Below are 23536 nucleotides of genomic sequence, written 5' to 3'. Positions count from 1 at the left end.
AGATTAAAAATGAAGTTTTTGCCCAAAAGCTCTTTTTGACTTAAAAGCTTTATTTCTCAAATGCAATTCCAAACAGGCTCTAAGTGACTGATAATAGTGGTTTTAGAAGAATTAGGTAGAGTATAAGCACTTCATATTTCCTTTTCTTTTTTCTCCTTTTTTTTTTTTTTTTTAAAAAAAGTTATTATTAGTTTTTTTTTTCGTTTAAAGATACAAAGCACTTATCTATGTTTAATCTTATCCCATATAATGGCAGGCAAACAAACCTTATCTTGATATGTTGCAGAAGGCAATCAAAATTCACCAAAAAAAAAAAATCCATCTTTTAGTGGTGTCACCACTTGATCATCATCTTCTGTCATTTTTCCTATCATACACTTTACCTTATGTAAGCCAATATGAAACCAAATTAAACAAAAAGACAGAAAGAAAAGAAAAGAAAAGAAAAGAAAAGAAAAAAAAAAAAAAAAAAACTTAGTTGGATAATAAACAACAAATGAATGTGGACGCAACAGTTCTCCTCCGGTTCATGTCAAATTTCGGGAGTCTGGGTGTTTTTTTTCTTTTCTTTTTAAATTATTATTTTCAAAATAATGTGGCGGCTAATCAGGATGGATACATGCTGATGTAGACCATTAGCCTATTAGGTGGAGTCCAAGAGAGCAAGGCTATCCAAAATTCTTAAGCGCTTACGTGTCAAGTGACAACAAGATGGACCAACTTTATCTACTTTTGGAGATAGTGGAGTTTTAATGTATTATCACTCTTTGGTGCCTTAAAATTGTCTCCTACCCTAAGTTTTTTTTTTTTTTTTTGGTTAATCAAGGGATAAGGATTTGGAAATCTAATTTTGACAATTAAATATATCATTATTGTGATATGTTCGTCATATTTTTGTTTCTATCTTTTAATGGAAGAAGAGAATGTTTGTGATTGTGTTTGAGAAATATAGCTTTTAAGTCAAAAAAAATTTTCTTGCAGGAGCTTCATTTTAAAACTTTTGTCAAAAGTGCATTTTATCTATTTTTAGGCTTTTTGGACCATTAAAAACACTTTTAATTTTAATTTTTTTTTTTATCAAATCAGTACTTTTTTCTTCAAACGAGCTTTTTGAGAGTTAAAAATATTTTTAGGCTCCTCAAAGCGCTTCCCTCAATGTCTTATAGCTATCTCTTAATCCAATAAGAATTCGCTAGCCACCACCTAACAACAGTGAGTTACGATCACCTCGGGAGGATCCGAATATGATGTAGTTGAATCAACGGTTAAGATTAAATTTTAAAGTTGATTTACTTTTAGAAGCATTTAATATGAGAGAAAAAATGAAAAGAGATTTTAAGAAATTTAATCTTGATCGTTGATTAAACTATAATATACATGCTGTTATTTTAATAACAGCATGTATTTAGTAGGCATAATTATTCAAAAGAAAAATTGTTCAAAAATTAAATGGACAATTATGCCCCATAAATACACTAAATAAACTCTTTCCATTTCAAGTCAAATAAAGAGAATTCGTTTCTACGGCTTTGAGGGAGTGACCTGCGAAGCGCCGCGAACCACCCTTTAGAATATATATATATTCTCTTAATGAGCTTAGTGGTATGGAAAGGCATGTGAAACATTATCAATTTATCATGCCACGCAAGACAGCATGAGCACACCTTAATGCCCATGAAGATAGGAATTGGAAACATAGACAGCAAGGATTAGTTTTTTTTTTATTTTGGGATTGGTGTTTTCAATACGGCATGTGTAGGCTGAGCTAGCTTGTTGCTTATTTCCAGCTCATCGGATCTCTTTTAAGTGTTACCAAAAAAATAAGTGTCTAATTATTTAATTATCCAAAACCCCCTGGCTTTTACTTAATTATTTATTTCTTTGTTCCTAGTGCTTCGGTACCTCGTACCTTCTGGGATACACAATATTAATAATTTAATAATTGTGAATTTTATTATCACGTCAAAAAATATGCAATTGAAAATATGCTTATGAATAATGACAGTTGGCGTGAGAACTGAGAATCTTATCGGCAAGGGCATATTCGTAAGTTTGCATCTTCCCTTCCCTCTATAAATGGTTTTCAAGAACCATGGAGGATTAAGTGTGTCGTGCTTTAGTTTAATTTCCAACTGAGAAAAAAAAAAAAAACGCGTTCCAACACTCTGCATTGAAACCGCCGTCTTCTTTTCCTGATTCTACGGCATGGGTTTAGTAGGTGCGGAGGAGACATCGTCGTCGTCGTTTATGTCCGACTTCATTCAGAAGTGCGGTGGCTGCGTTGTCATTGACGGCGGCTTTGCAACGGAGCTCGAACGACACGGGGCTGACCTCAACGACCCTCTTTGGAGCGCCAAGTGCCTTATTGATTCTCCTCATCTTGTCAGAAGGGTACTCTCTCTCTCTCTCTCTCTTTTCTGTTTGGTTCTTGGGAAAGATGAAATGAAAGGAAAGAAAGAAATATTCTCAAAAGATTTCCTTTTCAGGGTACTACTAGAAAATATATGAAGAAAGAATTGTTTAGATTCTCAGAGGTTTTTTTTTTTTGTCTTTTCTTCCTTTTTGGTCGGGGTAAATGAGGGTTAGATTTTCAAGAATCTGCTTCTTGTAATATTTCTCACATCCTTTTACAACATATATGTATTTTCTATCATATTAAGTTGGATTTTTCTTTCTTGATTTATAGAATAATAAATTTTATATTATGCAGATAAATATACTTTCGTAAACTTTGATTAATTCCATTTCTTACTTTGAACATCCCTTCTTTTATTTATTTACTTAATTAGTTTTTTATTTATCTCTAAGTATAAGTTTAAATGCGATTCACACAAATCTAGAAGTGAAGTTCGTCTTCTTCTGTGAAAATCACAGTGGAAAATAGAGAAAATACTATTTTACTGATAGTGACGTGGCGAAATTTATTGTGTCCACGTGTCGGTAGTTGTGGATCGTGCTGGAATCTCATTGGCTGTTGCAAGTGCCTATGAAAGGAGTTATTTATGCATTTCTTTTGTTAATTGTCGTGTTTTTATTGATCAACAGGTTCACCTAGATTACCTCGACGCTGGTGCAAATATTATTCTAACAGCATCTTATCAGGTAATTTTCGATACCCACTTTTTATCTTCCTTGATTTTCACCCCCATAGAATTACTTCTTTTGCTCTCGGTAAAAAAAAAGTTACCATGTACGTTCTTAATTTGACACAGGCCACCGTTCAAGGCTTTGAGGCCAAAGGCTTCTCTAGTGAAGAAGCTGAAGGTTTGCTTAGGAGAAGTGTAGAAATTGCGTGCGAAGCCCGGGAGATTTACCATGACCGTTGCACAAAAGATTCTTGGGATGTCATGGAAAATGGGAGGAGTTCGAGTTCGAGCTCGAGTTCGAGACGTCCAATTCTAGTTGCAGCTTCTGTGGGCAGCTATGGAGCTTATTTAGCCGATGGTTCTGAGTATAGGTGTGTAAACTTGGAGTAATCCATTAAATAATATTATTTAATAGATTGCTATACAACTATCATACTGTTGGGATGACGTGACAATGATTTAAATACTGATTTTTATTACCACATTATGACAGTCAAGTTGTATGACAGTCGTATAATACTCTATTGATTATATAGTTATTATAGACAACTTGTACATGTAATTATAGACAACTTGTACATGTTACATGTACAACATGGAAAGTTGGACATTTATTTTTGAGTAACGTGACTTATTATACTAATCATTTTATGACGTGTTTTACCTAATTTTTTTTAAGCGGCTGACATGAAAAGTCACTTAAAACATGTTAAGTCAAATAGAGTGAAATGAATATATATATGAATAATAACATTACTATTTTTTTTTTTTTTTGTAAAGCTAACATCTATAAAAAATTGTATGCAAGACAATCAAGTGCATTGGATAGATATTAGTTTAATAAACTAGAGTTAACTTTGGGTGATGGTTGTCTTTAAAGCAAATATAATGTCTAACATGGACAGGCGTGTTGGCCTCATATGTTGTTCAATTTATTTTTAGTTTGACTTTGATAGTATTAGAATCTTGTTGTGATACATCAACATGTCTCTATATGATTTATTTTCTCTCCACAGCGGAAACTATGGTGATGCAATTACTTTGGAAACTTTGAAGGATTTTCACAGGAAAAGGGTACAGATTCTAGCAAACTCAGGTGCTGACATAATTGCGTTTGAAACAATCCCAAACAAGTTAGAAGCAAAGGTATTGAACCTTATCTGCTTACAATATATGTCGATCTGTTCTATATATCTGCAGTAGCTTAAAGAGTCTAACATGTCTTAGCGTCATCCTATTTATCATGTGGTTACAGGAATTCTCCCATGCAATTGCCACCTCATTCATCCATTACTTATTTATAATTTGGAAAAATTTATCTAGCTTGTTTGGTGTTTTGCATTTTCTATTATGTATGGAACTAGTTTCAGCATGAACATATTTGTTCACTTTCTTTTCTTTATTGTAGGCATATGCTGAGCTTCTTGAGGAAGAAGGCATAGAAATTCCAGCATGGTTTTCTTTCAATTCTAAGGATGGAGTTAATGTGGTCAGTGGTGATCCTATTTCAGAGTGTGCCTCCATTGCAGATTCATGCAAGCAGGTTGTTGCTGTTGGAATCAACTGTACCCCTCCTAGATTTATCCATGGACTAATTACATCTATTAAGAAGGTAGGATGAGTTTTTGGGTTGATGCTCATTTATGAGAGTAATTCTGATAGAAGTTCTAAATCTGCTTATTTTTCTCATGAGCTTGTGAAGAAATTGGGTTAGGTTAGGTGCCAGTAATGTTATAGGTGACATCAATTTCTGTTACTGTGCAATTGCTTTGCAACAATCTTTCTCTTGTTGTCTCTTCATTCAAATGAGCTGACAAATGAAGCACTAGGATTATACTGATACTGATAACTTTTACTTTTATCCTGCTTAATTAGCATTTTCAAATGATGTTTTTCTGGCTTGCCTTTTCAAACAAGCAGTCGAATGAAGCGTTGGGATTATAATTTATACTGCTCCTGATGCATTTCACACTTAACCTGCTTAACATTTTGAAAATTTTGAAGTGATGTTTCTCTGGCTAACCAATTGGCAGGTAACGAGTAAACCAATACTGGTATATCCCAACAGCGGTGAGACTTACGACGGTCAGGCCAAGCAATGGGTGGTGAGTTTCCTGCTCCACTCTAATGATCCTAAAAGGCCTTTCAGGATCATTAAGAACAATTGCATATTCACAATGTGAATGGTATAGTTCCAAAGAAGTAGCTCATATCAACTTCTACAACCCCACTTTTCACTGATTTACCACCATATGATTCTCAATCTTCCAATTAAAACAAAAGGGGTGTTTATTAAAGCAATGTACTTGATCCACCTGCTGCATGGTTCGCACATTGATGGATGATTGAATTCCATAGACAGTAGGTTCTGATAATGTTTGATATTGTCTCAAAGAGCTGAAGTTCAATATTCTCTTTTGGCAGAAATCAAGTGGAGATGTAGATGAAGATTTTGTCACATACATTGGCAAGTGGAGGGAAGCTGGGGCTTCTCTTTTTGGTGGGTGCTGCAGGACTAGTCCCAAAACCATTAGAGGCATAGCCAGGGTGCTTTCTAGTAAAAACTAATGTAGTTTTACCCCAAGGAGGCACATCAAGCATGTTCTCCTACTGTGAGCATTCCTTTTTCTCTCGTTCCTTTCCTCATGCAAAGAAGCAGACACAGCAATCTATTTGTCTACCAGAAAAGAAGAAAGGGAGCTGAATGTTTCACCCGTTGACGGGCAAAAGTAGTGCAAACAACACCGAGCTAGCATGTCAGACTGAGATGTTAAGAATAAGAAGCTAGAAATAGTTTTTTCACTTGTTACTTCCTTGTCTCATACCATCGAAGAAATAACAGCAGAATCCGAGGTTGGGGGAGAAAAATGGTCCCATGTATTCTCGAATAACAATAGAATTTGATTTCGTTTGAAATGTTGACATGTGTATAAAATGCGAATTTAGCTTGACATTTAACCCAAAAAAAAGAAAGAAGAAAAAACCTTCTTAAAAAAATAAAAGAGTTGGCAAAGAAGGCTTTTATCTCTCCACCACCTCTCACCTTGGGAGTGGGGTTCCGGCCATTCCTAAAGAAGGTTTTAGGAGTAACTGACCGCTCCTAACCCTCGAAAGCCTATTCAAGAGCAATTGGACCGACTACCGTAAAACTAAAAAGAGGTTTTGTCCCTAAGTAAGGGTGGCCCGGCCATCCAAAACTTCCCAAGGGGGTGGCTGAATCTCCCCTCAAGCCAGAGGATGGTGTAGCAACCCCTAAAACCTTTTGAAGGGATGGTCATCCCCCACCCCTGGTGAGGGGGTGGTTTAGCCGACCTTAGGTGGTGGAGAGCAAGCCCTCTAGCACCTTAGTTTTGTTTTAGAACTTTTTTGTAAGATGTCAAATGCAAGAGTTGAGAATTCTGTTGTGGTTGATGTACCAAAACAGAAATGTAATGTTTATTTATAACCAACGAGGTGAAGAGCAGTTTACAAAGAATACAGTAACCGAAAGCTACAAAGAAGGAGATTTACATGTAAGTGATGCACGACAATACAAAAGAAGGAATTGAGAGGACAATACCTATTTTGGTTGCTTGAGTTGGATTAAGAGACAACATGGCTGTGCTTGCTTGAGTTAGATTATGCTGGAAGAGAAGTAAAATGCAGTTAAGGAGGGGAGGGGCTGCTGTCACAGGAAGCATGTAGAACTGTCTGGGCATGAATCCTAGTTGTGAGTCAAAGAGTTGTCGTTTCTTGTATCAACTTTACATCCAACTCAAAATCACCATTTTGCAGTACCAAGTCAAGTACTATATAAGCGGAACCAATTCAAATACTTTATCCTTGGAAGAATAGTTTAGTTAATTAGCACTTGGTGACTGCTGCAGCCAATAACCACCATGACCACAATGGCTGTGACCCTTCCCCTGCCTCCTGTGGTCTCAGCCACCCCGAGCTCCATAACTCTCACCAATCTAGATGAGGCCAAGCCCAAGACCACGGCCAAGGACTCTTCTTCTCCAACTGGGTATTTCAAAAACTGCAAAACCATGAACGAACTCAGGCAAATACACTGCAACATCACAAAGAAAGGCCTCAGCCACAGCCCCTCTTCCGTTACAAAGCTGATTGCCGCGTGCGCCGAAATGGGCTCTTCCGAAAGCTTACATTACGCTCGAAAAGCGTTTGAAGGCTATAATGGAGATGTGGGAACTACTGGGTTGTTGTTCATGTACAATTCTTTGATTAGAGGTTACTCTTCTGCTGGACTTGGTGGTGATGCTATCTTGCTTTATATTGAGATGGTGGTTGCGGGGATTGTGCCCGATAAATTCACGTTTCCGTTTTTGCTGAGCGCGTGCACGAAGGTTGTGGGGTTTTGTGAGGGAATTCAAGCTCATGGAGCAGTTGTTAAGATGGGTTTAGAAGAAGATGTGTTTATCGGGAATTCTTTGGTTCATTTTTATGCGGAGTGTGGGAAGATAGATTATGCACGGAAGGTGTTTGATGGGATGCTTGAAAGAAATGTTGTGTCGTGGACTAGTTTGATTTGTGGTTATGCTAGGAGGAATTGTCCGGAGGAGGCGGTTTATTTGTTTTTTGAAATGGTGGAGACGGGTGTTAGACCCAATTCAGTTACGATGGTGTGTGTTATTTCGGCTTGTGCAAAGTTGAAGGATCTTGAATTGGGTGAGAAGGTAAGTGCTTACATGGGTGAGGCAGGAGTAAAGCTTAACACTATTTTGGTGAATGCGCTTGTTGATATGTACATGAAATGTGGAGCTATTGATAGTGCAAAGAGGCTTTTTAATGAATGTGTTGATAGAAATCTGGTTCTGTGCAATACTATCATGTCAAATTATGTGCGCCAGGGGCTGGTGAGAGAAGCTCTTTCTGTCTTTGGTGAGATGCTGCAACAGGGACCACGACCTGATAGAGTTACAATGTTATCTGCGTTCTCAGCATGTGCACATTTAGGTGATATTCTCTTTGGAAAGCAGTGCCATGGTTATATTTTGAGAAATGGGTTAGAAGGTTGGGATAACATATCTAATGCGATGATAGACATGTATATGAAGTGTGGCAAACAAGAAATGGCTCGCAGGGTCTTTGACTGTATGTCAAAGAAGACTGTCGTGTCGTGGAACTCGTTGATTGCAGGTTTAATTAGAAATGGTAATGTGGAGTCAGCTTGGGAAATTTTCAAGGAAATGCCAGACAGTGATCTCGTCTCCTGGAACACAATGGTCTCTGCTTTGGTCCAAGAGAGCATGTTTGTGGAAGCAATTGAACTTTTCCGAGTGATGCAGAATGAAGGAATTAAAGCAGATAGGGTAACAATGGTGGGCATTGCATCTGCCTGTGGATATTTAGGAGCTCTTGATCTTGCTAAGTGGATCCTTACTTACATTGAAAAGAATGATATTCACTGTGACATGCGGCTTAGCACGGCCTTGGTTGACATGTTTGCTAGGTGTGGTGATCCTCAAAGTGCAATGCAAATTTTCAATAAAATGGCAAGAAGAGATGTTTCTGCTTGGACTGCAGCCATTGGAGCAATGGCCATGGAAGGAAATGGGGAACAAGCTATAGAGCTTTTCAATGAGATGCTTGGGCAAGGGGTGAAACCCGACGAGGTAGTCTTTGTGGCGCTATTGACAGCATGCAGCCATGGCAGGTCTGTGGATCAAGGGCGGCTTCTTTTCAGGTCAATGAAGGAGATCCATGGAATCTCCCCTCAAATTGTCCATTATGGATGCCTGGTTGATTTACTCAGCCGAGCTGGGTTGTTGGAAGAAGCTCTTGATCTCATAAAGAGCATGCCAATGAAACCTAATGATGTGATTTGGGGGTCTCTTTTAGCTGCTTGCCGGAATCATAAAAATGTTGAAGTGGCAGCATATGCAGCTGAAAGGATAACTGAATTGGCTCCTGAGAGGACTGGGATTCATGTGCTTCTCTCAAACATATATGCATCTGCTGGGAAGTGGACTGAAGTTGCAAAAGTGAGGCTACTGTTGAAGGAGAAAGGCGTCCATAAAGTACCTGGATCAAGCTCAACAGAGATTAATGGAATAATCCATGAGTTTACCTCTGGTGATGAATCACACTCAGAAAACACCCAGATTACATTGATGCTACAAGAAATAAACTACAGACTCAGAGATGCAGGTCATGTTCCAGATTTAACCAATGTTATGCTTGATGTTGATGAGCAGGAGAAACAATACTTGCTCAGCCGACACAGTGAGAAATTAGCCATAGCTTTTGGACTAATCAGTACGGGTCGAGGCATGCCTATTCGTGTTGTGAAGAACCTCCGTATGTGCACTGATTGCCACTCATTTTCCAAACTCGTGTCAAGAATATATGGAAGGGAAATTGTTATTCGAGATAATAACAGGTTCCACTTTTTCCGGCAAGGCTATTGTTCCTGTTGTGATTATTGGTAGTAAAGCACCAGTGAAAGAGACAGAGAGAGAGAGGGAGAAGAAAAAAAACGAAGAGCCTTCATTTGTGATTTACTACTCCTAGACAACTTTTTAGCTAATTGTAAATTTCAGCATAATAAATATTTTTATATATTATTCCAATTTAATTCCAACTATCTGCTCAAAAAATGAACACTGAAATAGTTTGGCTTCAATCTAAGAGAACATTATTTGGTTTGGTATTAAAAATAAAACAAACGGAGAATAGAAGCGTCATCATACATTGTTACAAGAGAATAAGTTTTCTTCCATACAAAATTTATGAGATACAGGTCTTGACCAAACAAACCTAAGGAATAGGAATCTACATTAACACTTTTACACAATCAGCACCAGGCCAGTGAAAACTGAAGGGCCAACCAAGCCTTTCAATACATGGTTCATAATTGTGGGAAAATGGAGTCGACAAAAGCATGGTGCATTGGGTCAAAAAGCCACAGTTTGGCCAGATGAAGATGAGATGAGGTGCGGCGATGGACTTCTTCAGTGAGCCAGATGGTGGCTTCAGCTTTGCAAGGGTGAATTATGGTATCCAAAGGCCTATGTTCATCCTCACTGCCAATTCTCATTTGGTCCCACTGTTTTAGGAGATTATTGGTGAGGTAGTGCAAAGGCTGACCATATAACTGCTTAATGGATTTGCCTAATCCTATCCATGATGTAAAGGGAATGACAGAGCCACGGTGTATAGGGATTGGGATCTGCTTCATGTATTCCTGATACATTTCTGCCCTTCTGATTAATGCATCTGCATCACAAAGAGCATGGTTATGAAATAAAGGCACTTGTTGCAAATGAGATCAACGGTAAGGATCCCTGAAGGAAGCCCAAGGTACTAACCACAAGAGAGAGAACTGTATCTCAAAAAATGGAATCAACAGTAATTTATGAGCCAGAGAAATTTTCTAAGAAGTTCTACATGCTGAGACCTAGAATGATTGTCAGCAAAAGCAAGCAGGAACAAAAACCATAATGACTTTCAATTTTTTTCATCTTGGACAACATGCAAGAATCGGCCATTATGAAAATATTTCCGTTTTGCTTCATGCAACTTGCAGAATCTCAAAATGATCTAGAAGTGAACATGTTGTGCATTCGAGATGATGAACAAGACAAGGAGACAGCCATTTTACAAGGAAAGCAGAGCTCCTGAACATCATGATGACAGCAATGTTGAAAATCTAGTATTCACTAACACCATATAATGACAGCAATGTTGAAAATCTAGTATTCACTAACACCATATATCATAGATTCTTTGTAGGTTTTCATACTACGAATGTTGAAAAAGAAAGCAATTTACTTTTTAAGTCACTCCTGTGCAATCGAAAACAAGCAAAACTAGTGGCTAAATAATCTTTAATCAATTGAGGCTGTCATGCTGAAACTGATTCACCGTAAAACCATGTAATGGAACAAATTGCATTATAACACCATGCCGTGGGCTATGGGCTATGGAGATACTATTCTAATCATACTCTGTCTATGTTGTATCTCTTAAGCCAATGCAAAACTTAAGTTACAATCTTTGTTTATTCAATAAAAGTTGATAGAAGGTGATTATAATCACTTGGTGATATTTAAACTAGAATAAATAAGTACGATCCTGAAAACAGAGTAGTGGCATACCAGTTTCAACTGGATAGGTATTTCCAGAAAGTTTCCAATAAAAAGAATCCAAACTAAGGTGCTTTCCAACACTATAAATTTGATAAAATGTATACCAACTAATAGTAAAACTGGGCTTCAAATCCCAATGGCAAATACCTTCAGATCTTATTTCTGTGGCAGGTGGATTTAATGACAAATTATTCATTGGCTGCTTGCCATCACACCCATCATTGACTGGCTGCTTGTCATCACACCCATTGTTGGTTGGATGCTTGCTGTCAAACCCATCGTTGACTTCTATCTCTGAGTCCGAGGAAGAAGAATCATCTGATGATATAACATCAATCTGCTCGTCCCATGGCATTGCCCTCTTCATGGTGTAGAAAATGTATCCTGAAGAAGACAAATCACCGTTTTTGCATCCACATCAAAGAAAATCAAGAAGTGCTTAAATATTTGTAGAGCAGAAAAGCTCAAGGCTCCTAGAAGGATCAAAGCAACTTCATTTATTGCAACAGAGCATGCTCAGGTGCAGACACACGCACACAACACACATAGAAATGTGTAATGAAGTAGAAAGATGCACCACCGCACATATTAATCCATAAAGTTTTGGTACTTTTTGAAAAATCTAGAATGACCCCAATCTTGAATTAAACAGAAAATATCTCAAATTTAACACCGAATTCAGATTATAAATATTATTGGTTGTCAATGCAAACACCGCGGTTATAAATATCAAAATCCAAGAAAGCATAATATCAATCCATACAAAGATTTTAGTATCGAAGTGGAAACTTTTGAAGCACCATTCAAAAGAAAAACCACTCCAGGACAAGCCAACCCTAAAGTAATTCCACTAGAAGATTAAAATGTTACAACTAGTTTACTTACAAAACCTTGTAACCTAGATTTGAACTATACTCTTGGCCTAGGATAAAAATCAATGCTAAGAGTTATCCTACGCTTTCTGCCGTCTACTGCAAACTATGAAACTGGGTTACTCCCTCTAAAACCATTCTCGGCTCTCATATTTCCATATTCTTCAAAGCAGGCCAGTCTTCCAAATCTGGGCAAACAAAAATGCCTTTTTTTTTTTTTAACCCTTTTCTCTGGTGAATAGAAATTAAAATGACCCATTTGCCTTGCAAGTTTGCCTGGCAATCTAAAACAATTTATCATGCATAAACGATACCCATTTGATCAATGAGAAAACAACGGTACCCCAGACCCACTCCCAGCAGTAAAAAATTGTACGCTTACCCAAAATGCCCAAAAAGCTAGGCCTCCCTGATTTTCCATCCTTGGGTCTTTATCAAAATTTCAAAAAAGGATACAAAGATCAAAACTTTAGGTAATAAATTCTGAAAACCATGCAATTCCATGAAGGCCCATTTATGATTTATTCACAATAACAAAGGGAAAGTAAATCATCAAAAGGAAAGCACAGAGAGAGAGAGAGAGAGACTTACCTTTGAACAGCAATAGAATAGGCGATTTTTTAGTTTTTATCAAATTGGGTAAATTTGTCAATACAGAGAGAGAGATGTCTGAGTTTGGTGCTGGTGATTGTTATGGAAGCTTAAACCGTATACAAGACAGGTACAGTTAGGTCCAACAGGTCAGAGTCAGAGACTCAGAGACTCTCTCTCTCAGACCCCTAGTTTTTGCTTCATTAAGAAAATAAATGCCGCGGACCCTTTCCCCGGCTGAACAAAACTAGGATCCCAATCGGCCGGCTCGCACTTCCATAATTCAGGCTTTCTCGGGTTTCAACGGCTCCGACGCTCCGTTTAGCAATGAATTTGGTAAGCAACTTCTTGTTTGGGAGTTATTAATGCGAAAAGTAGATAAAATTTTAATTTTAATTTTTTTTATGAAAAATTTTAAAAGTTATGTTTTTGTAATAAATTTTTTATTTTGAATAATCATAAAAAGTTATTAATGTGATATAAAAAGTAAAAATGTTGAGAAATTAATTTTTTTTTAAATGGGACTTGGGCAAGTCGATTGCCAAACAAAGTCGGGAGGGCTCGGGAAAAGTGTTTAGTTAAGAGTTTTGAAAGTTGAAAGAATCAATAAATTGATTGATATGATATAAAGTATAATTTTTATTTATATATTTTTTGTGAGAGAAAATGAAGAAAGTTTTTGTTAATGTGAAAAAAAAGAGTTTGACATTTTTTGTTTTTAAAGAAAAATTAAAAGAAATCTTTATCAAACATACTGGACTTTCTAGAGGGCCACTCATCAAGTGTCACATTTTAGATGGGCGATTTGATTGAGATGGTGTAAAAAAAAAAATTGGTTATTTAAATTTTCTTTTTTTAATAGTCTACATTTAATTTTATTCTCTATAAAATTAAATATGAATCGCAAAAAAAATTACTAGTGTAAAAGACTTGAACCCAAAACAAAACATGATTTTGAGTGGTATGTATAGCATTACTTGTGCATGAGCATTCTCATCTGGCTCCTTATTTTGAAAAAAAATTTCATAATTTGGGAAGTTGAAGATGTTAAAATGCATCTTTTTACTCTCCATCAGGCTCTCTATATTAGCTAAAAAATTTGGAGAGATGAAAAGGATCTAACACTGTTCACTCCTCAAATCTTAAATATATTAAAATTTTGATACTCTCTTTCCCCACAAATTTGACATTCTCTCTCCACACAAGAATAAAGAAATCTTTTTTTTTAAAAAAAATTATAATAGAAGAGTGAAAGTGAATCTTTAATTTGATGACTCGAATGTAAGTGTTTTGAAAAAATTGATAACTAAAATAAAAATATATAATTTTTTAGATAAAATAAAGAGTTGATTTAGGGAGCTATATGAGAATGCTATGAAGAAATGATAGGAATGTATGGTTTGTGTTGGAACTAGTCGCTCATATTAGAACACTAGTGGAAGGCCAAGTAGACGGGAGCGGAGTGAACGTCGCGATAGCGAGGTTCATTGAGTGGGAGTATTTTGGGGATTTACAAAATACGTCAGTACAATTAAGGTTTAGGGTTTTCTTATATATATGTTATGATATAATCATGAATAATTAATAGCAAAATACAGCTGCATTCTCTGTAGATGTAGATACATTACCGAACAACGTTAAATCTGTGTCTCATATCTCTCTTAATCTCTCTCTTTCGATTCTATATTACTCATCATTGTTGTGTACAGTACCAACAGTTTGCAAAATGCAAAGGTCTAAACAATTTACAAAAATATAACTCAAAAAAATTTACATAAATATAACTCAAAAAAATAAAGAGTGAAAAAAAGAAAGAATGCCCCTACTATGCGGTCCATCTACAAACAATGCTTTTTGCAGCATCCAATAGTTGAGTGATACGTCACCTTATTACACAAGTACACAATAAAACTAAAGGGGGAACTTCACTTACCCCCCCTATACTTTCGCGCTTTTTGCAGACACCTCCCCATTGTTCAAAACATCTCACTTTGATGTATCCAACTTTCGTTTCCTTTCACTTTGCCCCTTCCGTTAGGATTTTCTGTTAAATCCTAACGGAAAGGGTGGAAAATTACAATCGTGCCCTTATTTTTTATTAAAAAATAATTTAGGGGTAGAAAGGTCAAAAGTTAATGGTAGGGGGGTATTTGAAAGGAAACGAAAGTTTGATACACCAAAGTGAGAGGTTTTGAACAATGGGGAGGTGTCTGCAAAAAGCGCGAAAGTATAGGGGGGTGAGTGAAGTTTCCCCAAAACTAAAACACCTAATAAATTCCTCTTCTCTTTAATAAATCGAATGGATTCCAATTTCTCTTATTTTTCTCTCTAAAACGCTCTTCTCTCTGAAATACTCCAAATTCCTTTTCTCTGCAACAAAAATAAAGAACTTAGTTTCAGAGGACTTCGTTGAAGGGCTAATTTGCAGAGCCATGAGAAAGAGCAGTGAAAGAAATGATTAAAGAAAACAAATAATTATGAAATAACAATAGCAAAGCTCATAAAAAAATAACATTTTTTTTTCTAAAAAAAAAAAAATCTGCAGATAAGTGCCATGCAAGTTTATGTTATCAAAATTTGAAAACAACCTAGAAGAGATAAATAAATAAAAATAAAAAAAATCCATAAACCCATCAAGGAGCATTGTAAAAGATTAAAGAATTCAAGGATAGCAAGATTCATAGTTCAATAAGAAATTAGACTAACTATATTTTAGCATGGAGGGGAAACTTCACCTTCATTTTCTTGAGTCCAAAGCTCTGACCAGAACTTGATTTAACTAATCAAAGACAATATAAGATACAATAACAAGCAGAGAATATATAAGAAGAATATGATGAAGAAGAAGGTGCAAAGAAAGAGAAAATCCCAAGACTTTCCCTCGACACCGTGGGTCTCGCCTTAAACCAGTTTGACCCGACCCAAACCCAGTATCACCAGCCGTTTCTTCTCTCTTTCTCCCAAACCCTCTTTTATTCTGATCTTCTTCCTCTTTTCTTCATTTAGAAAAAACTAGAAAAACAAAACCAGCATCCCCAATCAGCCAAACCAGAAAAAATAAAACCCAAACTCCAAATCCAAATCCCCTCTTCCCAAACTCAAAACCCTAATCAGCCTAACAAACAAAGACCCAAAAAAAAAAAAAAAAAAACCGGAAAACGCAACCAGACCGACCAAACCCAACCGGTACTTCATGAAGTAGCCATTTCTTCTTTCTTTGCCTGACCCACGCCATTTTTTCTTTCTCCTTCTTTCTCTCTTTTCTTTCTTTCTCTTTTTTTCATCCGGTGTATTTGGTTGTAAGTGATGTTTGTGCACTTAGCTTAAGTGGTTGTAGTTGATTGGAGGCTGCAAAAGTTGGGTTTTGCAACCCAACCACATAGTAAAGTTGGGTTAGAAACACTTCAAATGGTTTTTTTTGGAGGAATAGGCAAAAGTAATATTTTAGAAAGGATACAATTTTTTTATTCAGAAATTGAAATCGAAAGCTACAAAAATTTCTTCAATCTTTACTCAACTTTTTGCACACAATTTTTTTTTTTTTTTTTTTTTCACTCTTTATTTTTTTGAGTTATATTTTTGTAAATTGTTTAGCCCTTTGCATTTTGCAAACTGTTGGTACTGTACACAACAATGATAAGTAATATAGAATCGAAATAGAGAGTTAAGACACAAATTTAACGTGGTTCGACAATGTATCTACGTCTATAAAGAGTGTGGCTGTATTTTATTATTAATGATTCATGATTACATCATAACATATATATAGGAAAATCCTAAACCTTAATTGTATGGACGTATTTTGAAAATCCTCAAAATACTCCCGCTCAATGAACGTCACTATCGCGACGTTCACTCCGCTCCCGTCTATTTGGCCTTCCACTAGTATTCTAATATGAGGCACTAGTTCCAATACAAACCATACATTCCTATCATTTCTTCGTAGCATTCTGATATAGCTCCCTAAATCAACTCTTTATTTTATCTAAAAAATCATATATTTTTATTTTAGCTATCAATTTTTTCAAAACATTTACATTCGACTCAACAAATTAAAGATTCACTTTCACTCTTCTATTATAATTTTTTTTTTTTTTTTAAGATTTCTTTATGGGGAAAATCCACTTTACCCTCCTGAAGTTTCAGAAGTTTTTCAATTTGAACTCCAAAATTTAAAAATTGGCAATGTACCCCCCTAATGTTTCAAAAAATTTCAAGTTAAACATTATGTTACTAATTTCCGTTAAATTGGACTGAATTTTTTTAAAAAAGTCAGAGGGTAATTATGTAATTTCATAGATTTTCGTCCAATTTGACGGTTTAAATTGAAATTTTTTGAAACATTATGGGGTACATTGCCAATTTTTAAACTTTGGAGTTCAAATTGAAAAGCTTCTAAAACTTCAAGATGGTAAAGTGAGTTTTTCCTTTTCTTTATTCTTGTGAGGAGAAAGAATGTCAAATTTGTGGGGAAAGAGAATAACAAAATTTAATATATTTAAGATTTGAGGAGTGAACAGTGTTGGATCCTTGTTCATCTCTCCAAAATTTTCAGCTAATATAGGGAGCATGACGGAGAGCAAAAAGATGCATTTTAACATCTTCAGCTTCCCAAATTAGGAATTTTTTCAGAACAAGGAGCCAGATGAGAATGCTCAAGCACAAGTAGGGCTGTTAAGTGAGCAAGCCGCTCGCGAGCAAGCTTGGGCTCGACTTGCATAAGCTCGGCTCGTACTCATACCACTCAAAATCATATTTTGTTTCGGGTTGAAGTCTTTTACACTGGGAATTTTTTTAGTGATTCATATTTAATTTTATAGAGAATAAAATTAAATTTGGACTATTAAAAAAAGAAAATTTAAATAACCATTTTTTTTTTACACCACCTCAACCAAATCTCCCATCTAAAATGTGATACTTGATGGGTGACCCTCTAGAAAGTCCGTATGTTTGATAAAGATTTCTTCTAATTTCTCTTAAAAAAAAAAAGTCAAATTCATTTTTTTCACATTAACAAAAAACTTTCTTCATTTTTCTCTAAAAAAAATAAAAATAAAAATTATACTTTATATCACGTCAATCAATTTATTTATTCTTTCAACTTTCAAAACTCTTAACCAAACACTTTTCTCGAGCCCTCCCGACTTCATTTGGCAATCAACTTGCCAAGTTCTATTTAAAAAAAAAAAAAATCAATTCCTCTACATTTTTACTCTTTATATTACATTAATAATTTTTTATTATTATTCAAATAAAAAATTTATTACAAAACAAAAATTTTTAAATTTTTTATAAAAATAAAAAAATAAAATAAAATTAATAATTCCCAAACAAAAAGTTATTTACCAGTTACCAAATTCGTTGCTAAACGGAACGTCGGAGCCGTTCAAACCCGAGAAAGCCCGAATTATGGAAGTGCGAGCCGGCCGATTCAGATCCTAGTTTAGTTCAGCCGGGAAAAGGGTCCGCGGCATTTATTTTCTTAATGACGCAAAAACTAGGGGTCTGAGAGAGTCTCTGAGTCTCTGACTCTGACCTCTTGGACCTAACTTTACCTGTCTTGTATACGGTTTAAGCTTCCATGACAATCACCAGCACCAAACCCAGACATCTCTCTCTCTGTATTGACAAATTGACCCAATTTGATAAAAACTAAAAAATCGCCTATTCTATTGCTGTTCAAAGGTAAGTCTCTCTCTCTCTCTCTCTCTCTGCTTTCCTTTTGATGATTTACTTTCCCTTTGTTATTGTGAATAAATCATAAATGGGCCTTCATGGAAGTGCATGGTTTTCAGAATTTATTACCTAAAGTTTTGATCTTTTGATCTTTTTTTTTTTTGTAATTTTGATAAAGACCCAAGAATGGAAAATCAGGGGGGCCCAGCTTTTTGGGCATTTTGGAGAAGCGTACAATTTTTTACTGGCGGGAGTAGGTTTGGGGTACCGTTGTTTTCTCATTGATCAAATGGGTATCGTTTATGCATGATAAATTGTTTTAGATTGCCATGCAAACTTGCAAGGCAAATGGGTCATTTTAGTTTCTATCCACCAGAGAAAGAGGGTAAAAAAAAAAGGCATTTTGTTTGCCCAGATTTGGAAGACTGGCCTGGCCTGGCCTGCTTTGAAGAATATGGAAGTAGGAGAGAGCCTAGAATGGTTTTAGAGGGAGTAACCCAGTTTCATAGTTTGCAGTAGACGGCAGAAAGCGTAGAATAACTCTTAGCATTGTTTTTTATCCTTGGCCAAGAGTATAGTTCAAATCTAGGTTACAAAGGTTTTGTAAGTAAACTAGTTGTAACACTTTAATCTTCTAGTGGAATTCCTTTAGGGTTGGCTTATCCTGGAGTGGTTTTTCTTTTGAATAGTGCTTCAAAAGTTTCCACTTCGATGCTAAAATCTTTGTATGGATTGATTTTATGCTTTCTTGGATTTTGATATTTATAACCGTGGTGTTTGCATTGACAACAGATATTTTCTGTTTAATTCAAGATTGGGGTCATTCTAGATTTTTCAAGAAGTACCAAAACTTTATGGATTAATATGTGCGGTGGTGCATCTTTCTACTTCATTACACATTTCTATGTGTGTTGTGTGCGTGTCTGCAAAAGTTGGGTTTTGCAGCCCGACCGCATAGTAGGTTTTTCCTTTTACAAATGTTAGAAACACTTCAAATGTTTTTTTTGGAGAAACAGGCAAAAGTAATATTTTAGAAAGGAGACAATTTTTTTATTCAGAAATTGAAATAGGAAGCTACAAAAATTTCTTCAATCTTTACTCACAATTATTTTTTGGAAAAACCTACTATGCGGTCGGGCTGCAAAACCCAACTTTTGCAGCGCCCAATGAACTACTGCCACCTAAGCTAAGTGCACAAACATAACTTACAACCAAATACACCGGATGAAAAAAAGAGAAAGAAAGAAAAGAGAGAAAGAAGGAGAAAGAAGAAATGGCCAGTTGGCTTGTTGAAGTACCGGTTGGGTTTGGCCGGTCCGGTTGCGTTTTCCAGTTGCTTTTTTTTTTGGTTGATTTTGTTGGGTCTCTGTTGGTTTGGCTGATTGGGGTTTTGAGTTTGGGAAGAAGAGGGGATTTGGTTTGGAGTTTGGGTTTTATTTTTTCTGGTTTGGCTGATTGGGGATGCTGGTTTTGTTTTTCTGGTTTTTTCTGGATGAAGAAAAGAGGAAGAAGAACAGAAGAAAAGAGGGTTTGGGAGAAAGAAATAAGAAACGGCCGGTGATACTGGGTTTGGGGCGGGTCAAACTGGTTTGAGGCGAAAGTCTTGGGATTTTCTCTTTCTTTGCACCTTCTTCTTCATCATATTCTTCTTATATATTCTCTGCTTGTTATTGTGTCTTATATTGTCTTCGATTAGTTAAATCAAGTTCTGGTCAGAGCTTTGGACCCATGAAAATGAAGGTGAAGTTTCCCCTCCATGCTAAAATATAGTCTTAGTCTAATTTCTTATTGAACTATGAATCTTGCTATCCTTGAATTCTTTAATCTTTTTCAATGCTCCTTGATGGGTTTATGGATTTTTTTTTTTTTTTTTTTAAATTTTTTTTTATTTGTCTCTTCTGGGTTGTTTTCAAATTTTGATAACATAAATTTGCATGGCACTAATCTGCAGATTTTTTTTTTTTAGAAAAAAAATTATATTTTTTTTATGAGCTTTGCTATTGTTATTTCAGAATTATTTGTTTTCTTTAATAATTTCTTTCACTGCTCTTTCTCATGGCTCTGCAAATTAGCCCTTCAACGAAGTCCTCTGAAACTAAGTTCTTTATTTTTGTTGCAGAGAGGAGGAATTTGGAGTATTTCAGAGAGAAGAGGAAGAGAAGAGAAGAGCGTTTTAAAGAGAAGAAGAAGAGAAATCGGAACCCATTCGATTTATTAAAGAGAAGAGGAATTTATTAGGTGTTTTAGTTTTATTGTGTACTTGTGTAATAAGGTGACGTGTCACTCAACTATTGGATGCTGCAAAAGGCATTGTTTGCAGATGGACTGCATAGTAGAGGCACTCTTTGTAAAATCCTCAAGCTGGTGAATCGATTTTGTTGTAGAAGCAACGAGGAAAAGAATCATCCTTGTCCAAAATGCTCTCAAAGTTCCAACTTCCCAGGCTTCTCTGTCATTCACTTTGCCGAAGAAAAACCATTGCCAATCTGCTGCCTTTCAACTTCTTATACAACCCTTTCTGCACCACGGCTGACTCGACCCAAATCGCTGAGTCGACCGAGCTTCCAAGCTGGGTCAAATTCAGTGAGACCCAGAACTCTGCAACCGCAGATTCAGATGATGACTTTGTCATACCTTCACTTGCTCATTGGGTTGAGAACCACCAACTCCATGATCACGGCAAAGTTGTTAAGCCAACGCTAAGCGAAACTGACGTAGACAAAATCAGCAAAATCCTCAAGAATCGGTACCCATCGCCAGATGACGTGGTTCAAGCTCTAAATGGGTTTGGTTTTATTGCATCAACCAGTTTGGTTGAACAGCTTCTGAAGAGGTTTAGCAACGATTGGATCCCCGCTTTCGGAGTTTTCATTTGGGCAAAAGTGCAAACAGGTTATAAGCATTCACCGGAGTTGTATGACTTCATGGTTGATGTCTTAGGAAAATCGAGGAAGTTTCATACCATGTGGGAGTTGGTGGTGGAAATGAATCAGTTAGGAGGGTATGTCACATTAGTCACAATGAGTAAGGTCATGAGGAGGCTTGCAAAGGCTGGTAGGTACGAGGAGGCAGTTGAGGCATTTAGGAACATAGTGCGGTTTGGGGTGAGCAAAGATATCGTAGCAATGAATGTCCTGATGGATGCATTGGTGAAAGAGAATAGTGTTGAGCATGCCCATGATGTTTTCTTGGAGTTCAAGAATGTGATACCTTTGGATTCTCACTCTTTCAATGTTTTGATACATGGGTGGTGCAAAGCCAGGAAATTAGACCATGCCAAAAAGGCTATGGAGGATATGGAGAAACATGGGTTTCAGCCCAATGTATCCTCCTATACATGTTTCATTAAAGCGTATTCTCATGAAAAGGATTTTCGCAAAGTGGATGAAATTCTTGATGAAATGAAAGATAAGGGATGCACACCTAATGTGGTGACTTATACTATTGTAATGCATGCTCTAGGTAAGGCAAGGCAGGTAACTAAAGCGATGGAGGTTTATGAGAAGATGAAGAGGACTGGTTGTGTTCCTGATACTTCATTTTATAGCTCTTTGATATTCATTCTTGGTAAGGCTGGTAGGCTTAAAGATGCACGCGATTTATTTGAGGACATGGAGAAGCAAGGAGTTAGTCGCGACGTACTGACGTATAATACTTTGATTTCTTGTTATTGCTCACATTTGCAAGAAGAGACAGCTTTGAAGTTGCTTCAGAAAATGGAAGAGGATTCTTGCAAGCCGGATCTCAAGACTTATGCTCCTCTATTGAAGATGTGCTGCAGAAAGAAGAGAATGAAGGTGCTTTATATCTTGTTAGACCACATGTTTAGAAATGACATTAGCATTGAAGTTGGAACTTACTTGCTTCTGGTGCGCGGTTTATGTAAGAACGGAAAACTCGAACACGCTTGCTTGTTTTTTGAAGAGATGGTGTTGAAGGGAATGGTTCCAAATGACTGCACATACAAGATGTTGATGGAAGAAGTTGAGGACAAGAGTATGACAAAAGCAAAGGAACACATTGAGAAGTTGATGTCAAATGCAAAAGAACAAAGAAGCATCTAACACACCTTTTACAGTGCCTAGTACACATCAGGCTGAATTGGTTCAGCTGTTTTATACCATGGTTCTGGTAAGTTTTTAATACATTTCCAATGGTACAGGCAACTCTTCATCATTATAGTCTCTCTCTCATCCCATCTAGTTTTGTGAATCTATTACGATGAAAGCAACCATTTTATTTACTCAGATGATCAATGTAGAATTTCATATAATGTTAGGCAGATAATCAATATATCATGCCAAAATAAGTGATAAATTACCGATGTATGATGTGGGTTATTTGAACTTTGAGCACGCGTGCTTTTCTTTCTCCAGTTTTCAAGAAACTTTGGAGGACAAATTACCACTTCCCCTGTTGTTGAAACGACCAGTGTGTTTGACACAATATTGCCTGTTAAAGGTTTTTTTGGGCTTCTAGCAGCAAGGAAGGTTTGGATATTAACGAACTCCAGGCATGGCATAGCCACAATGAGGGGCTCCAAAAATCCAGAAATTTTACATGAAAAAAATAATACATGCACCACATGTACTCTGTGTATCCAAAATTTTTAGAATAATGCTACTTTTTACATTCATTTATCACACACTTCATACTTGCTGATATGACATGTTTTAAGTGGCTGACATAAGAAATTACTTAAAATATACCATATTTGTCAATATGAAATAAGCATGATAAATGCGTGTGCATAATAGCATTACTCAAAATTTTAAGCTACAACAATTGGACAGTTAGTGTTCCTACAAATGTTTTCCAGAAGCAGAACACTGCTGATATAATTAGCTTTTCAAAATTATGTTGTGCTTCCTTCAAAGGACACTTTTGGTGGGATTTTTGACATGTTTCAGAACCTCACATCCAATGCCCATGTACCACATATTGAATTTGAGACCTCTTCTAGGTGTTCATCGCATTGCCTGTGAACATCATATTTGCCCTTCCAGCAGAGGAGGCCGTTTTTCTTTCCATAACCAAGCAGGCTTGTCACTTAAAGCATTGCCCATGTAAATTGTTTGTTTTATGTAGAGCTTATACTTGCAGATTCTACTGGATCATATTGTGGCCTGTTAAAATTGGTTCACTTCCAAGTTTGCAAAGGGAATACCAATTCTGACAATTTATATTGTATTATTGACACTAAATTTTTACATTTAATATT

The 23536-nt window shown here is 36.3% G+C and overlaps 4 protein-coding genes and 1 long non-coding RNA gene across 6 annotated transcripts; 3 read left to right on the top strand and 2 right to left on the bottom strand.

Annotated features, from left to right (window-relative positions):
- The first annotated feature begins 2119 nt into the window (after positions 1–2119).
- HMT3 (homocysteine S-methyltransferase 3) lies at positions 2120–6008 on the top strand. Its single transcript, XM_059592600.2, has 7 exons — positions 2120–2391; positions 3046–3102; positions 3213–3457; positions 4103–4232; positions 4495–4698; positions 5120–5191; positions 5511–6008. Exons 1-7 carry the CDS (start codon positions 2206–2208, stop codon positions 5652–5654), a joined length of 1038 nt encoding a protein of 345 aa, XP_059448583.2. The 5' UTR covers positions 2120–2205; the 3' UTR covers positions 5655–6008.
- A 102-nt stretch (positions 6009–6110) lies between these two features.
- LOC132179818 (LOW protein: PPR containing-like protein) lies at positions 6111–9664 on the top strand. Its single transcript, XM_059592599.2, has one exon. The coding sequence runs from the start codon at positions 6965–6967 to the stop codon at positions 9515–9517; it is 2553 nt and encodes an 850-aa protein (XP_059448582.2). The 5' UTR covers positions 6111–6964; the 3' UTR covers positions 9518–9664.
- Positions 9665–9756: 92 nt separating this feature from the next.
- RDM1 (RNA-DIRECTED DNA METHYLATION 1) lies at positions 9757–12984 on the bottom strand. Its single transcript, XM_059592601.2, has 3 exons — positions 12640–12984; positions 11324–11560; positions 9757–10304 (listed from the first exon to the last, which is right to left on the bottom strand). Exons 2-3 carry the CDS (start codon positions 11541–11543, stop codon positions 9937–9939), a joined length of 588 nt encoding a protein of 195 aa, XP_059448584.1. The 5' UTR covers positions 11544–11560; positions 12640–12984; the 3' UTR covers positions 9757–9936.
- Positions 12985–14296: 1312 nt separating this feature from the next.
- Positions 14297–15791, bottom strand: LOC132179690 (uncharacterized). The gene is made up of 2 exons (XR_009439950.2): positions 15375–15791; positions 14297–15009 (listed from the first exon to the last, which is right to left on the bottom strand). It is a non-coding gene; the product is annotated as an uncharacterized LOC132179690 (long non-coding RNA).
- A 2197-nt stretch (positions 15792–17988) lies between these two features.
- On the top strand, positions 17989–23479 carry LOC132177430 (Pentatricopeptide repeat (PPR) superfamily protein). 2 transcript variants are annotated; one of them, XR_009439758.2, is made up of 3 exons: positions 17989–18324; positions 20435–22446; positions 22692–23479. XR_009439758.2 is itself a non-coding variant. In XM_059589752.2 (2 exons), exon 2 carries the CDS (start codon positions 20733–20735, stop codon positions 22377–22379), a length of 1647 nt encoding a protein of 548 aa, XP_059445735.2. In that variant the 5' UTR covers positions 17989–18324; positions 20435–20732; the 3' UTR covers positions 22380–22494. The 2 variants fall into 2 exon arrangements, 1 of the variants encoding a protein (XP_059445735.2); XM_059589752.2 differs by lacking the exon at positions 22692–23479 and having other exon boundaries at positions 20435–22494.
- The last annotated feature ends 57 nt before the right edge of the window (positions 23480–23536 follow it).

Source organism: Corylus avellana, chromosome 4 (genome assembly GCF_965113065.1).
Source record: "Corylus avellana chromosome 4, dhCorAvel1.hap1.2, whole genome shotgun sequence".
NCBI classification, from domain to species: domain Eukaryota; kingdom Viridiplantae; phylum Streptophyta; class Magnoliopsida; order Fagales; family Betulaceae; genus Corylus; species Corylus avellana.
The sequence above is the reverse complement of the archived record's forward strand: the minus strand, read 5'-3'. Positions and strand labels throughout refer to the sequence as shown.

Bases quoted from the DNA above. Each gene is read 5' to 3' on its own strand.
- HMT3 (XM_059592600.2), top strand. From the start codon at position 2,206: ATGGGTTTAGTAGGTGCGGAGGAGACATCGTCGTCGTCGTTTATGTCC. The intron at 3,103-3,212 runs GTAATTTTCGAT...AATTTGACACAG, and splicing joins TTCTAACAGCATCTTATCAG to GCCACCGTTCAAGGCTTTGA. The intron at 4,699-5,119 runs GTAGGATGAGTT...ACCAATTGGCAG, and splicing joins TAATTACATCTATTAAGAAG to GTAACGAGTAAACCAATACT.
- LOC132179818 (XM_059592599.2), top strand. From the start codon at position 6,965: ATGACCACAATGGCTGTGACCCTTCCCCTGCCTCCTGTGGTCTCAGCC.
- RDM1 (XM_059592601.2), bottom strand. From the start codon at position 11,543: ATGAAGAGGGCAATGCCATGGGACGAGCAGATTGATGTTATATCATCA. The intron at 10,305-11,323 runs GTATTTGCCATT...TTTGTGATGCAG, and splicing joins CACAGAAATAAGATCTGAAG to ATGCATTAATCAGAAGGGCA.
- LOC132177430 (XM_059589752.2), top strand. From the start codon at position 20,733: ATGCTCTCAAAGTTCCAACTTCCCAGGCTTCTCTGTCATTCACTTTGC.